General features: G+C 39.7%; 1 protein-coding gene across 2 annotated transcripts in view; it reads left to right on the forward strand.

Annotated features, from left to right (window-relative positions):
• Window positions 1-15,576, forward strand: part of NRDE2 (NRDE-2, necessary for RNA interference, domain containing) — a 65,970-nt gene that overhangs the window by 20,907 nt on the left and 29,487 nt on the right. For both annotated transcript variants that reach the window (XM_036991481.2, XM_036991482.2), the window contains exons 2-4: window positions 6,259-6,361; window positions 7,389-7,622; window positions 10,632-10,781. In XM_036991481.2, the coding sequence (XP_036847376.2) occupies window positions 6,259-6,361; window positions 7,389-7,622; window positions 10,632-10,781 (487 nt within the window). The remainder of the gene's footprint in view (window positions 1-6,258; window positions 6,362-7,388; window positions 7,623-10,631; window positions 10,782-15,576) is intronic.

Genomic DNA, 15,576 nt, shown 5'->3' on the forward strand with positions numbered 1-15,576 from the left:
TTCTTCTAAGGGGCTTTGTTGGCTTTATAAAGTCAATCTTAGTTCCTTAAAGCTGTCTGTTCATATCTGAGTTTACACACGTGTCTCTCAGGTATGACGTTCCAGTCAAAGCTTTGGTAATATAACCAGTGTTTTTAATAGGTCCTCTTACAAGGAAAGCAGATTCTTGTTGAACTTGTGCAAATAAACATACTGCCATGAAATATAAAAATAGTCACTGAGAGTTTTTAAATTCTGGAGAGATCAGGTAGAGAGAAAGATAAAGTTTCAATTCTGCTTATAAAGGCAGTCATTTACTAAACTGTTGTCAGCTTAAGAGAAAAAGCTTAAAACACTTTATCAACAACATTTGAAACAAAAAGCCACAAAATCATCTTCCTTAGTTTACTTAATCCTATGTAACTAATACCTGTTCTGCTGAAATCTAGTTTTTTACTAGTTTAGGAGTAATCAACAGTGAGTATAGATGACAAAAGACTTACAAATGACAATGGTTAAAGATCTGATGAGAGCTTACTATAAGACAGTTGTCATAAGGAGATTTGGATATTTCTGTCACAAAACATTCAGTAACAAAGTTTAGCATCATTCCCTGTGACAGTGCCTTCTAGGTAATTATTCAGGTAAATAAGCCAAATTAGCCACATACTTTCTCCAATGAGAAAAAATTCCTCTGACGTGTTCCAGGGGCCCTCTGGAAAATATCAGAGTTAACTAGAGGTAAAAAGCACTTTTTTGAATTTTGGGAAGCTGTTAAAAGTTTTAAGGCACTTGCTTAAATAGTTACTCACATTAGACAAAGCTACACTTCACTTTAAGCATTTTTCTTTGAAAGATTTAACAGATACCATCAACTTGAATGACTTCAGGTAAACTTAGGCAGCTGATAACCATAAGGACATGTCTATTCAGTTCAACTTGAATTAGCTTTAATGCTTAATATCTTCTATTAGAATTTTCTGGAAATTTTAGAATGTCCAATTTTTACAAGTGCTTGTCTTTAAATCAATTTTTATTAATACCATCCAGAGGTAGAAAAATATCTTTCATTTACACACTTAGACAGAAACATACAGATTGAGACATAATGATACAGTGAGAGGACAGACAGAGCTCCTGGCATGAGCCAGGAGGGAACAAGAGAGCCCGTGGTGGTGCATTGTCTAGGAGTTTTATAGGCAGTTGAGGATATTTGGGAACGTGAAAAAAGCTTAGGGGTGTGGACTTTAAGGCAAGTAGTAGGTGTTTAGGATTGCAGGGGTGACAGAGAGAGAGCTTGGTTCGGAGGTAGGAGAAAGCCTGGATATATGGGATCTCTTTCCATTTGCCCATACGCTCACAGAAGTTGTGTAAGTTGCAGAGAATTTAAGGGTCTAAAGAGCCATTTGGGGGCCATTTAGACTGATTGTCCAAGGGATATTGTGCCCAGATCTCATTACAGTAGCGAACAGGTTTGAGGTCTGGAGTGAGGTGGAAGGGCTTTAGATGATTGAGTAACCACCCCAGTGGTGAATCTGTGGGAACAAGGGACCAGATCCCATGGTGAGAACGAGACCGTTCAGAAGTCGCTGAGGCGTCCCTGAGCAATTGAGAAGGTCACGGAGACGACCAGGCACAGTTAGGGGGTCGTCACCACCTCTAACTGCGGGGTCAAGGTGAAAACGCCGGGGAGGCTTGGTACCTGGTACCAGGAGTTTTTGTGTCGAGTAGAAACGTAGATAAAGGGAGATCGGGCCTCAGTGGATGAGGATTCTTAACCTTGGGGAGGCAGAGAAGGGTCGACTGTGGGGATCAACCGTGACTCTGAAAGTCATGGTTGGGGGTGCCCCAGAGGAGCCCTTGGGGGTGCCAGACACTCAATGGTCACTTCCCAGGTTCCAAAGGGACATTTAAGTCGACCATGAAGGGGAGACTCACCAAATCAAAGGCCAGTGTTTGGTGAGAAGACGAGCGACCGGGGAAGTGGTCGGTGAGCCCCTGGAGGAGGATCGGGCAGTGAGGGTTCCCAGAGCAGCCCAGGTTCCCGGAGCAAGAGCAAAGTCAATGGGAGAGCCTCATCCGAGTCATGGCACCAATGAGAGGGTATCTCGCCTTGACCCTCCTTACCCAGAACGACTCAGGAGACATGGGCTCATGCAAGAGACTTTATTATCTGAAAGAGAGAGTGGCTGCCCCAGACGGGGGTGGGGAGAAAGAGAGAGAGGGAGCAGCAGAGAGAGCAGTGGGACAGAGAGAGAGAGAGAGAGAGAGAGCGGGGAGAGCAGGGGGACAGAGAGGCAGAGACGAAGACAAAGAGAGCAGCGAGACAGACACACAGAGACAGAGCAGCTTCTTTATTTTAAACCCGAGCTGTGTACCATCCTGCTAGTCTTCCCTGTAATATGTTACATCCTGTTTAGTATAGACAAAGTTATCTAAATACGTATTTGATTTCTGTTAAGGGCACTTGTAAATTATGTGAGGCTGTAAGTGAATGTAGAAAAGGACTTTGCAGTCTGTTCAATAAAGCTTCTTTTAATTTCAGATAACTTTCTCCAGGATTCTGTGTAACTGAAATTTAATTTAACAATCTAAATGTATTGTATAAACAGTTAAGGTTATGATCGAGTATTAAGCACCATGTGAGCAGAGACCTGGCCTGTCTTATTCACCACCGTACCCCTAAAACCTAGAACTTTAAGCCTGAGCCTATAGTAGGTATTTGATATGTAACTCTTTAATGATTAAATCTCTATTTACAGTGAAAACTGGAAGAATTATTAAAGTGGTACTTTATACCTAGATAATGGCATGCTTTGACAAACTCAAATTCCTTAATTTTGTTCAGTAAGTTGAGTGCTAGAGATACAGAAATGCAAAGATATGGTTCAGATCCTTGTTCATTTTATTCAACAAATACTGAGTCCAGTTACTTCATGCCAAAGTACTATGCTAGGAGTTGGGAATACAGGAGTATGTAGTCATGGCCCCTGCCTCTGTATTTTTTTAGTTTGGGAAGAAAGGATGGGAGGAGAGGAGTCAAGCTGGAGACTCAGATGCAAGAGTTGTAAACCAGTTGATCTATTTGTTTGGCTGGTAAAACATTTTGTTTGTCTTTTTTTCTGTTGTCCCTCCCCATAGTGTCACAGTAATCATGACTAATCTGGTCCCTGTAAAGATTTAAGGTGTTGACCTTTGGCTTAGAATACAGTGGGAAGAATGACATGTGGGTAATGAGATTACAATCTGAAGATTGCCACCACAGCCCCATGTGCCAGCTGCAAGGAGACTTAGGACAACCAAGTCCTTTGTTGAGGAAGTGCAGAGTAGCCCCTTGGTATGGAGAGAACTGGATGGGGAATTCAGAGCCAGATTCAGATGGGTGCCCTTGGCCACATGACCTAACTTGCACCTCCAAGCTATTGGTCTGTAGTGAGAGCGTGTGTCTCAGCTGTGCTCCAGAGTCCTCAGACCCACCCCCTCCTTCTGAACCCCCAGCAGGAGCATCCCTGTTGCTTCTGTCCTGCATGAGAGGCTTTTGTGAAGGACTTGTTTGAACGGTGTTTTCCTTGGCTAAAAAAAGTTTTAAAATCTCAGGACTAGATGATCTAAAGGTCCATGCATGTTCACTGTTAATATGCTGCCCCCCAAAACAGCAGCAACTTCTTGTCAGGTAAAAATGCCTTTTGCCCTGACACAAGGTCATTTGATTGAGATGAAGGTCACACAGAAGGTCAATGATTTGAGTTGAGAACCCAAGAGTTTTTGTTCTTCTAAACTAATTTTTCCACCAGTGGTCCCATATGACAAAGCCTTGATTGAATTCTTAAAAGCCTTTCTTGCATCTTCTGAAAGACTTTGGAGAGTCACAGGCTTTCTATTGTTTTGACATCTGTATTCTTTACATTTTCCTCCAAGCGGTCATCATTTCTAGAATATTTGTGTAAAAATATACCGGAATTGAGGGCATCCTTCTTTGCATATAGTTTGTTCCATCTTTTCCACTTTCCTTTTACTTGGTTCATAATAGAATCTGATTATTGTGGAAATAATTGGGATCTCAGTGAGCAACAGGAACTATTTACACTGTACCTCTTGCCAGGAATTAGACCCAAGGGAAGGGAACCAACCTCAGAAGGAAAAGAAGAAAGATTGCATGCAAAGTTGTTTAGCACTTACTGGGATGACCTTACAAATTTCTTTATCCCTTTGAGCCTTAGTATTGTCTTCTGTACAGTGGAGATCCTAATACCCCCCATTGAGGGTTTTTGTGAGAATTAAAGGATGTAAAGAGGTAAGGATGTGTTTTAACTTGGTGTTTGGTCTGTAGTAGGTACTTAACAAGTTAGAATCCATCTCTTCTTTCCCTTTTTCTTTCTTCCTTAGGAATTTTCCTTCCTCCTTCCATCCCCTCTTTTCCATAAATATTTATTAAACTCCTACTGATGTATTCCAGGCACTGCTCTCGGTGCTGGGGCTAAAGCAGTGAGTAAAACAAAGTACCTGTCTCCATGGAGCATGTATTCCAATATCTCTTCCTCACTAAGATGCAGCTACCATCAGGGACTAGAATAGAGAAGTACCTTCCAACTCAATAATAAAAAGACAACCCAAATAAAAAATGGGCAGAGGATTTGAATAGCTATTTCTAGTTGATATAAGTGGCCAATAAACACATGAAGTGGTGCTTATTTTCACTAGTCACCAGGGAAATAGAAATCAAAACCATAATGAAGAAAACACATCACACCCATTAGAATGACTGTGATCTGCAAGGGAGACAGTAACAAGTTGCCAAGGATGTGGAGCAATTGGAATTTGCATACGTTGTTATTAGGAATATAAAATGGTGCAGCTGATTTGGAAAGCAGTCTGGCAATTCCCCAAAATGCTAAATGAGTCACCCTTCAACCCAGCAGTTCTATTCCTGGATATCTACCCAACAGAAATGAAAATATATCTCTTTATAAAAACTTGTACAAGAATGGTCAAGCAGCATTATTCAAAATAGCCAAAAAGTGCAAACAGCCTAAGTGTCCATCACCTTATGAATGGATAAAAATGTGGTATATCTGTAAAATGGAGTATTAGTCATCAATAGAAAGGAATAAATTACTGTCACATGCTACAGTATGGATGAACCTTGAAAACCTTATGTCCAATAAAAGAAGCCATTTACAAAAGACTGTATATTATATGATCCAGTTTATAGTAAATGTCCAATAGGCAAATATATAGAGACAGATAGTAGATTAGTGGTTGCCTCTGGCCGGGAGTGGGGCTAGGAGAGCAAGAGGTGAGTAATGGAGAGGTAGTAGGTGTGGGGTTTGTTTTGGGTTGATGAAAATATTCTAAAATGTTGCACAATTCTAAATATACTAAAACCATTGAATTGTACACTTTAAGTGGGTGAAACTTGCAGTATATAAATTACATCCCAGTACAGCTGTTAAAAATGCAGCTATCCTTTTCTGATCTAACGTCAACCATTTTCTGGATTCTTTGTCCTCAGTGTATGGGTGCGCTCTGCCTTCCCATCCTAAAGCAAAGCAGGACAAAAATACAAACCCCACCTGGGCCCCCAGCTGAGGCTTCTAAAGGTTAGAAAATAATTGCGAAATACTTCATTGTAGAGGAGTTAGAAATTAATGGATCATCAGAAAGGAGAAAAATTTTGGACATTTAATCCCATTATGCAGAGATAATCATTATTACCATCTTATGTAATTTTAGCATTCATTATTGAAAACCTTGTGTTTTATTTTCAGAGAGGAGTACTGTTACAAGGGAAAGTTTATGTTAAGTTACTATACTAAGAACATTAGAATGTCCTTTTAAAGAAAAAATACCTTAATCTTCTGTAATAATCTTAAGTATGGTGGGCTTTATGCATGATTTGATTTAACTTTTTGTTTGGAATTGTCAAAACCAAATTTGAGGTCATTAAAACCTAATACTTCAGAAGCGTTCATGCTCATTAGAGCATAGATGGAGCACGTAAAGCCTCGCTACCTTTTAGGCTACACTTGCTATCCGGGTTTTGCTTAAGCACCAGCCTGATATCACAACAGGATTTCAGCCTTAAAGATTTTAGGGTGTGGTAAAGCCCCATGCCCTGTACAATACAAATGTCATAGATGTCGTGTAGCTTCTGTGGACTGTTCAGAAATCTGGCTGACATTGGCTGGAATTAGAATGTCAGCTGGTAAGATGGATTTCCTGCTTTAGAAATCATTTTGAGCTAATTTCATTGATCTTTTTTCCCTTTTGCATGTGCAGAGTTAGACTGGCTGAACAACCCAAGCTTCTGTGTTGGAACGGAAACATCTCTGAGCCAACAAACTGAAGAGGCTCCAGCCCCTGAGGGGCCACCACTGACGAGGTAGTTACTTTGATAGATAGATTTTCAGTCTTTGTCAGTGTAGCTTGAATGATGCACCTTAGAAAATCCTGTGATAAAAGAGCTAAGAAAACATCTTCTTTTTATTTAAAGTAGTGGGATGATCTTTGACTATTTTCCCTTACCTCGCTTAGATAGATTATTCCCTTTTGCCTCTTTGCATTGCAGTGGCAGGTACATGACAGTTACTGGCAATAATTAAGCCATGAGGGAACTGGCATCATTGCAATCCTTAAGTGACTTTGTTAACCTTGTTAGTAACTTTTAGAATATTGTACCCTCAGCTATTTCTTTAGTTGCATTTTCAACACTTTTGTAAAAACAGAAGCTTGTAAAATATAACATAGGGTAAAATCTCATGAAAACTTTGGGGAAAGCAAAATGGCTCACATGTCTACCCAGCTTTGAAAGGATTTTGTTGTAGATCATTGAATTGTGAAATGAGCTCTCTTGAAAATGTAGACTAAGTGGTTTCATTAATATGATGATCCCTGCAAAGCCATGTTCTCTAAAAGTGAAAGAAGCGTTTGGAAATTGCTAATAGTTGATGCATGAAAAGGAGTTGTTTATAGATATTTCAGTAATGAGGAAGAACTCATTGTAACCTTTAAAAACAAGGACTAGAATTAAAAAAAATTTTTTTGACATAAAGCACATGCTGACATAATATGAGGAACTGAAAATAAACCTTTTAAATTAAAAATATATATACTACGTATGATAAAACAACTGGTAGGTTACTTTCATTTCAAAATTTATAGACACAAAAGTACAGATTTAGAAGCTTTTGAAATTAGAATTTCTTTACCTGGTGGTATTTTAGGTCCAACTCTTAAATCTTGAAGGTGAGTTGTAACCCCGGAAGGTACTGTACTGTTGAATATATGAGCAAATAATGAAAGTCTGTGAGGACATTTATAGAATTTTACATATTTGCTTTCTAATTTACATACCCTCTTCCCTAATTTCACTTTTGAAAGTTTATTCTGATGTTGATTTTTCCAAACAGGAGTCCTCTGAAATCAGAGCCTTCAGATGAAAGTGATACCAACAAACTGCTCAAACAAGTGAGCAGAAGAAAGAAGAAAGAGAAAAAAAAGAAAAGGAGGCATCAGCACCACAAGAAAACCAGGAGAAAAAGCTCCCAGTCGAGGAGCACTGGCTCGGAGCCAGACAGTGATTCCGAAAATGACTCATCTGCCAGAAGCGTCAGTAGCAGTAAAAAGGAATCCAAGAAACCAAAGTATGTTTTCTATTTTCAAATACCTATGATTTTTTTTTATGTTGAACTTTTTTCCCCTTAGTTATTGCCACCGGTTAGACATTTGAATGTTTATTTAGCCAATCAAGATGGTGTCAATAGATATTTTACTAAAGCTTGGAGAAAAGATAGATGGAACTCTACTACCAGATCAACATAAGAAAAAGAAAAAAAAAACTTCCATTAAAAAAATTTGGCGCCATGATTTTATTTGAGAAATGTTATTTAGACACAATAATGACTTTATCAAAATCTGATTAAGGCAAAAAGTCTTTAGGATTTTTGGAAGATGGCAAATGTGCCACCCAGTGGGGATATGGGCCAGTTTACTGTGTAGTTAAGGGTTCCATCTATGAGGAGCTGTTGGCCTCCATGCTTATAAAGAATAAGATAAATGTCTTATTTCTCTTCCTTAATACATCTTTTCTCAGCCACTGACATCGACCCCTGTGTGCACACGTGCATGGACACACACATGCTGTTCGCGTGTATGTGCACTCGCTCTCTCCAGTTTCGGTTAATATAGGTTAAATAATAAGATTAATAGGGTTAAAAGAATTATTGCTTTTGTCCTCTCTTACTTCACATTTGTTGAGAACCAGTGCCTTGAAGCTCATGACCACAGTATCTCCATTCCTTCGGGGCTTTATTTCTCTCCACGTTTCACTCTGCTGTCTTGAGCTTATTGAAGGCATTCTGCAGAGTGAACACAGCATAGATACTTGATGAGGGCTTTTCTCTTTCTTTGTAGTGTAACGTCCTCCTCCACAGGCAGGCACTTTACCCATATTTGGGACAGGTGGCATGTGGTGAAACTACCTGAATTATTCCTCATTTAACTTTTTTCTTTGTTCATATGGTCTAGAAGAAAGAAAATTTAGGTACCTATCCAAGGCATTTAAAAAAACTAGTACTATAAAGATTTTTGTGAATTTTCATGGACAGTTTGCTTGTTGTGCACTTAGAGGGCCGCTGGTATCAGTGATTGTCACTGCAGCATGTCTGGGATCTGCCCTGGGGTTTGCCTGCAGAGAGGCGAACACCGGGGTTGTCCAGGGAGAACACTGCGGGCTCTGTGGCTCAGGGGACCCCTGTTTTTTTAGCCCCCTCTGTGTCTCAGGGGCTATACCTGTAACCTCAACTTGCTCTAGGAGGGAAAAATGAGCCAGTGAAAAGGTTCTGGGTGTGACTGCCTGTGTGTGGGCAGGAACCCTCCTTGCCATTGAATGTCCCCAGTGGCCGGCATAGGGCCTGATACATAGTAAGCATCCAATACATTTTTGTTATGTGAATGAGTGAGTTAGATTATCGAAATCTTGTTTTTTTAGCATATCTTCAAGGCAAAATACAGTAATCATTTTATCTTCTGAAAACTCACCTTTAGCTACTTGTCCTTTTTTTATAGCTGAGGAAAATAAGTTTTAAAGGATTTCCTTATTAACCCACAGAGGAATTACCATTAGAACTTGGGAGTTATTTTCAGCCCATGCTTATAACCACATCAGAGGTGATCTTTTCAGCCTCTTGATAGGTTTATGATCCAGACAGCATGTTTAAGTTTGTTGATATTTTGCAGACTGTCTCCACTAGGATCAAAATAGATGGCTCTAGTCCTTCTGTTTTACTTCCTTATTATGAACTTCTGTAGTCTCTCCCGGGAAGGTGACGTGGAAGAATTGCTTGTTTTCATATAGACAGAGACTAAGATGTCTTTCCGTGATGTCAGGAAAGAGAGTCCATGGGGATGGGGGGGGCACCGTATGGAACTCTTCCAGGGCCATCAAGGGATGACTTCCCCAGAGGCTGCCGTTCCTCACTGACCTTCATTTCCTCGGGTGAACTCTTCTTCGCCTTCCCGGGGAGGCAGATCCTTGCTTGAACACCACCTCAGATACATCCTGCTTCTTGACCTCACTGCCCAGCAAGGGAGGGAGAAGGGCTTGTTTCCTCCCCCACGGTGGTCTGCAGCTGACCTTCCTTCTGTTTTCCCCATCTTTGCATTTCTTTCTGGAATGCATCAGTCTCTCCTCCCTTTGCTGCCCCTTACGGTTTTTGTCAACATAATTCCACAGTTCTGAAGGTGGATGTGTTAAAATGACCATATATTTTAACCCAAGATGTTATTCAGCTAATATTTATTGAGTAGCTACTTTGTGTCCCTGATATACCACTCTCTTGTATTCCAAGCCAGGAATGATTTAGAAGTCTCCAGAATCTTTATTTCCATCTGGGCAGAGCCAAAAAGCAAAGAATGGAACAACAGTTAATGGCTGTTTGACTACTGTGGCAGCTTCTTGTGTCAGCAGCATTATGAACTGATTTTGTTTAGAAGAAGAATGTTAGTAGATGGCAAAAAAACTTACCCTCCCTCCCCCTCACCTCCTAGGGAAATGGTTGTATTTGTATCTGAGCTGAAAGTCTGCTACCTCACATTGGCTCAAAGGGATAAATAAAGGTCTTACCTTAGAGGACTCCCTCTGCCCTTTATGTAGGAGGCGGTACATGTAGGCAAAACACCGCACACGAAGCCCAAACTATAAAAACGAGGCATAGACCAAGCCTGAACCAGTCAGAACTGTGGCATTTGTTGTCTGAGTTGGAATAAGTCATGTGAACACTTTCACATAAATTAAGGGCATCCCATCATTTTTAAAAAAAGAAAACTTGTTTGTAAATACATTTGAAATCCACGTGACAATTAAGTAAAATATTTTAAAAGAACACCTACATCAGTTTAATTTCTGAGACAAGATGATTTTTTTTTTTTTTGGTAAAATGACACTAGTGTTGACAGTGTTTGCTTTATATTTTAAAACTTTTCCTAGAGCAGGAGTCCTCATCTCTGTGGCACTTAGAATTTCATGTCCTCAGTTTGATGCTGTGTGGAGTTTGAAATGTTAAACTTCTGTATTTCTGAAAATGTGAAATACATATCTGGAAGATTTCTAAGTGCTACTTCCCTTTTCTTCTTCACCTTCCTTTGTTCCATAGTCAAGAAAATGCTGCTGCTGCTGTTCCTGGGCCTCGCTTTGTTTGGCTGGAGGACGTTCAGGCTGCGGCAGGAGACACCTTCAGAACAGATAAGAAACCCGATCCTGCAAACTGGGAATATAAGTCTCTCTACCGAGGAGATATAGCAAGGTATCCATTGCCAGGTCTTTGCCTGGTTTTCACTGATGGGAAGTAACTTCTTTCTTCTCTGAACTCTGCCAGCACTCTGTCTGTCTGACCCCCTCCTTCCCTTATAGGTTTTTGGGTTTTAGCCATTCGTAAGTTGTTGAGGCACTTGTCTTACTTCACATTCTAAAATGAAAACTGAAACCTTGAGCTCAAGATCCAGGTTGGATTAATCTCATTTATCTGTGGTTTTTGGCATATTATCTGGAATAGTGGGTGTTCAGTAAATATTTGTTGAATAAGTGAATCAAGTAATACCTTGAAGTAGTTAATAATGACAGACTATCTGAAAACCATTTGGTCTAATCTGTATGCCATTTAAAAAAGTTATGAAAGCCTTTTATTAATCCACCCCCCGAGTATGCCATTCAAAAAATGACATTAAATGGCAATGACTTCTTCAAAATGTTTCCAGCATTCATCAACAGATAATCATAAAAAAAGGTGATGGTATTTGCTTCAGTAATGAGGTTAAATGTTTCTACTCTGTCAATCAGAAATATTTGAATACCTGTTAAATTCTTTAGACACTTAGTACTTTGTTAAGATGCCGTTGAGAACATAAGAACAGCCACAGTCAGCTTGCAGGGAATGAAAATGAGGGTAGAGGAACACGGGCTGTGAGACCCAGAGGCGACCTTGAGGATCATTACATTCCTGTAGGCTAACTGCTTTTTTAAATGAATTTCAGTGTCCATTTTCGGCACCTCCAGGTTTTAATAATTTGATTCATCATTGTTCTTCACCACAGAAGCAGTTCCAACTAAGATTTCCTTTATGATGAGTTTGTGTCAGTTATTTTTTAGTGCATATTTATATCTACACAGTGTTTACTGAAACATCATGGCTAAAAGTAAATGACTATCATTTAAGTTTAACATTACATATTTAAAATGTATTGATGTATTCTTTTTTATTACTTGAATACCCTCCGAAGTCTTGTTAGGTTTCCTGTGCCCCTACAGAATGTGCCATAGAGGGGTAGAAACCCAGTAGAGAATGGGGAGGTCAGCAGACATTGGTTGGTCATGAAGTGTGTACGTGGTCCTGTCCTTGAGCTAACCTGTCCTTGCAGCTGCTCTGAGGGCAGAGAGCACTCTTATTTTATGAATGAGGAAAGGTTAAGTAACTTCTCAAAATCGCATTGCCATGAAGCAGCTTTTTTTTTGAATCTGTGTGTCTCTGACTTCAAAACTTTCTTTCACTGCCCTCTTTCACTGAAGATGAGCCAGGTGGTATAGTAGGATGTTTTCTAGGCTGGGAACAGTTCTGACTTCGCCTCATTCTGCTTTAATAATTATGTAATCCCATGTGTGTCACTTAACCTGAGCCTCCATTTCTTCATTTGTTAACTCCTGCTGGGCCTTACACTCAAATCAGATATATATGATACCAAATAGAATAATCGGTGTGCAAAGATAATGGATTACTATTAATAGATAAAAAAAAGAAAATAAACAAGTGTCTTCTCTTTGCTAGTGAATGGCCTAGACTTTAAGGAGAGAGTAATTAGAGACAACCTTATTAATCTAAACTGCAGAGATGTCAATGTGAAGGGCTTAGGGCATTGGTGTGATTTCCTGGTAATTTACTAGAGCTCAGGCGAGGTAAGTCTTGCATGGGTTGATAGCCGTACAACTGTCAGTGTCCAGATCTAGGAAGATAACTGATTCCATGGCACTTTAGCTGGTCAGGGGACAGTGGGAATACAGTGTCAGGACTGCATTTTCACACTTTAAGGGGGACCCAGACGAGCCAAGAACACTGAGAGGAAGGTGAGCACTGTCATGTGAGAACGAGATGAGGGCTTACGGGCGTTTGCCCTGTAATGGGGATGTGGCCACTGTCTTTGAAGCTTTGTTGGACTGCCTTTTGGAAGGTAGACTGGCAGTGTTCCATGTAACTTGGAAAGACAGAAGCGAGACCAATGAGTGGATGCGCCAGGAATTCAGGTTTGGCTCGGTATAAGAGCTGATCTTCTAACAGTGTGACCATCCCAGCAACGACACAGTGTGCGGGAGAGTACTGTGGTCAACGGGTTCATAAATTGCACTTCAAAAATTCCTTAGGACTAACATACTGTCGGTGAAGTTTAGCTCAGTTTCTCTCCATTTTTGGAATAGATTGTTGTTGTTTTTTTTGGTTATGCACCAGGTGAAATAGTTGGTGTATGTTTAGGAGCCAATTTTTATAAAATAGTAATAATAATTTAAACTTTTTAGCCCTTTAAGGCTGAAGACTTCATACATATATAAAAACTTTTTGATCATACCAGCAATTCTGTGACATTGGTACTATTATTATCCCAATTTTACAGATGAGGAAACTGAGGCCCAGGCAGGATTGATTTTATTTTTTTGGTTTTATTTAAATAACTGGATCAGGGTCAGCTGGTTAGTAAGTAGTAGAGTGGAGTCTGGATCCAGGCAGACTGGCCTGGTGAGGAGTGTGTGTGAGCTGAAGCCGCTGAAGGGAAGGCGTGTTGATGCTGGCTAGTCTGGCCCGTCTGGGGCCCAGGCCCACAGGTGGGTTCAGAGCAGAACTGTATGCTTAGTTTAAATATATTCTCTTCCCATACCTTCTCCCTGTTTCTTTTCTTTTCCATGGCAAAGTACCTATAGCTGACTTCATTTAAAATAAATGTCCATATGATTATCATTCACTGAACCTCCAGGGTGGGGTCCCTACTTCTAGAATTATTCAAGTGAAACTAGCTGATTATTTATTAAGGACTTACAGGAAAAGTTCCTTCATTTAGGGGCAAATTACATCCTAGGTTCTGTCCAGTTACGAAGATTCTATGGTATGTTGGATACAAATTAAATGTCCAACAATAGGGAAATAGTTAAATAAATTATGTCACACCCCTCCAGTGGATCAGTTTGAAGCCAAAAAAAATTACATTTTCTAAAATTAATGGTATTGGAAAGTGCTTAAAAGAAGGGAGGAAAGCCTGAAGCTATATATCAATTATTTTAAAAAAGGTGTGTGTATCACATGTGAGTGTCTACATATACACATACCTGAAAGAAGGTACAATAATATCAATCAGTAAGATTTTTTCTCCTTTATCATTTTCATCTAATTTGTTATAGATGCAGCTGTTAACATCAGTTTACAGAATGCAGTTTCGAAGTCAGAAAACTCAGTAAACATTTTTTAAGAGATTATATGAGTATCCAAAATACTATTCATTTTTAGTGAAAATGAACTAGTAATTAAGGAGAACAAAACCAGTTTTTACTTAAAATCTGTTCCTTAGGGGGTGACAGGCTTACTTAGAGCTATTGTAGCATTAGTGTATCTCTTTACCCCTTTGCTATAAAGTTCCTGACTCATGAACGGACTGGAGGGAGATTGCTGAAGTGATCTCTTACTGAGAATTGCTGAGAAGTTCTTCCAGGCAAGCAGAGGACTTCTGGGACCTGTTGACTATGGGAAGCAGAAAGTGATGGGGCTGGAGGTGAGGTGGGGGCAGTGCTTTCCCTGAGCTGACAGAGGATGGTGGTGGCTCACTCTGCTTTTTGTCCCCTACAGCATTTTATTATGAAAAATTTTTAAAAATACAACATCAGTTAAAAGAATTTTACATTGAACACCCATATCTACCCCCCATATTCTACCTGCTGTTAACGTTTTACTGTGTTTATCATGTCTCTTTCTGTTCATCCATCCATCAACACATCTTATTTTTTTGGTGCATTTTAAAGTACATTGCCAACATCAGTTTACTACCCCCTAAATATTTCAGCATGCATGTCATTAACTAGAGTTAAAGATTTGTGTAGTTTTTTTTGTTTGATTTTAAATTTCCCTGCAATGTAACATGCAAATCGTCACTTGCTGAGTTTTGACAATTGCATATATCTGTGTAACGCAGACCTCTATGAAAATAGAATATTACTATGACCCCCAGAAGTCTCTTCATGTTCTTTCCAGTCTACACCCCACTTCCCAGGGCATTTCTGTTCTCATTTTTTTTTCCCACCATAAATCAGTTTTGTCTGTTCTGTAATTTCTTATAAATGGAACCATATAGTGTGTGCCCTTTTGTGTCTGGCATCTCTCACTCAGTGTAATGTTTTTGAGTTTCGTCCACATTGTGGCATTTATCAGTCGTTCTTTGTCACTGGTAGTATCCCATTGTGTGGCTGTACCACTGCTGGTTTATTCATTCTTCTGATAAACATCTGGACCCTTTTTAATATTTGGCTGTTATGAATAAAGCTGCTGAGAACATTTATGCACAAGTCTTTGTGTAGACATGCAGTTTCCTTTTTCTTGGATAAATACCTAGGAATAGAATTGCTGGGTCATGGGGTAGGTCTATAGTTTTTTTTAAGAAACTGCCAGACCTTTTTCCAAAATGATTGCACCAGTCTGTGTTCCTATCAACAGCATCTCAGAGTCCCAGTCACTCTATCTACTCACCAGTATTAGGTATTGTCAGTCTTAATTTTAGCTGTCCCAATGGGCATGTGGTGTATCTGTCTGAGGCTTTAATTTGCATTTCCTTGATGACTAATGATGTTGAGCACGTCTACTGTTGGCCATTCATGCCTTTTTTTGTGGATTCGTGTGGATTCTGTTCAGCTCTTTTGCCCATTTTTTAATCTGGTAGTTTCTGTAACATCCATACAGAAAAGTGCCATTTCCTTAGCTTTTGTACATCCCATAGCCTCTTTCAGAAATCTTTGACCTATTTGTTATCATCTTATGTGCGGACACAGGACATTAAGGAAAAGGGCCCAGCCTAGGA

This window comes from Manis javanica, chromosome 8, assembly GCF_040802235.1.
Source record: "Manis javanica isolate MJ-LG chromosome 8, MJ_LKY, whole genome shotgun sequence".
Lineage (NCBI taxonomy): Eukaryota > Metazoa > Chordata > Mammalia > Pholidota > Manidae > Manis > Manis javanica.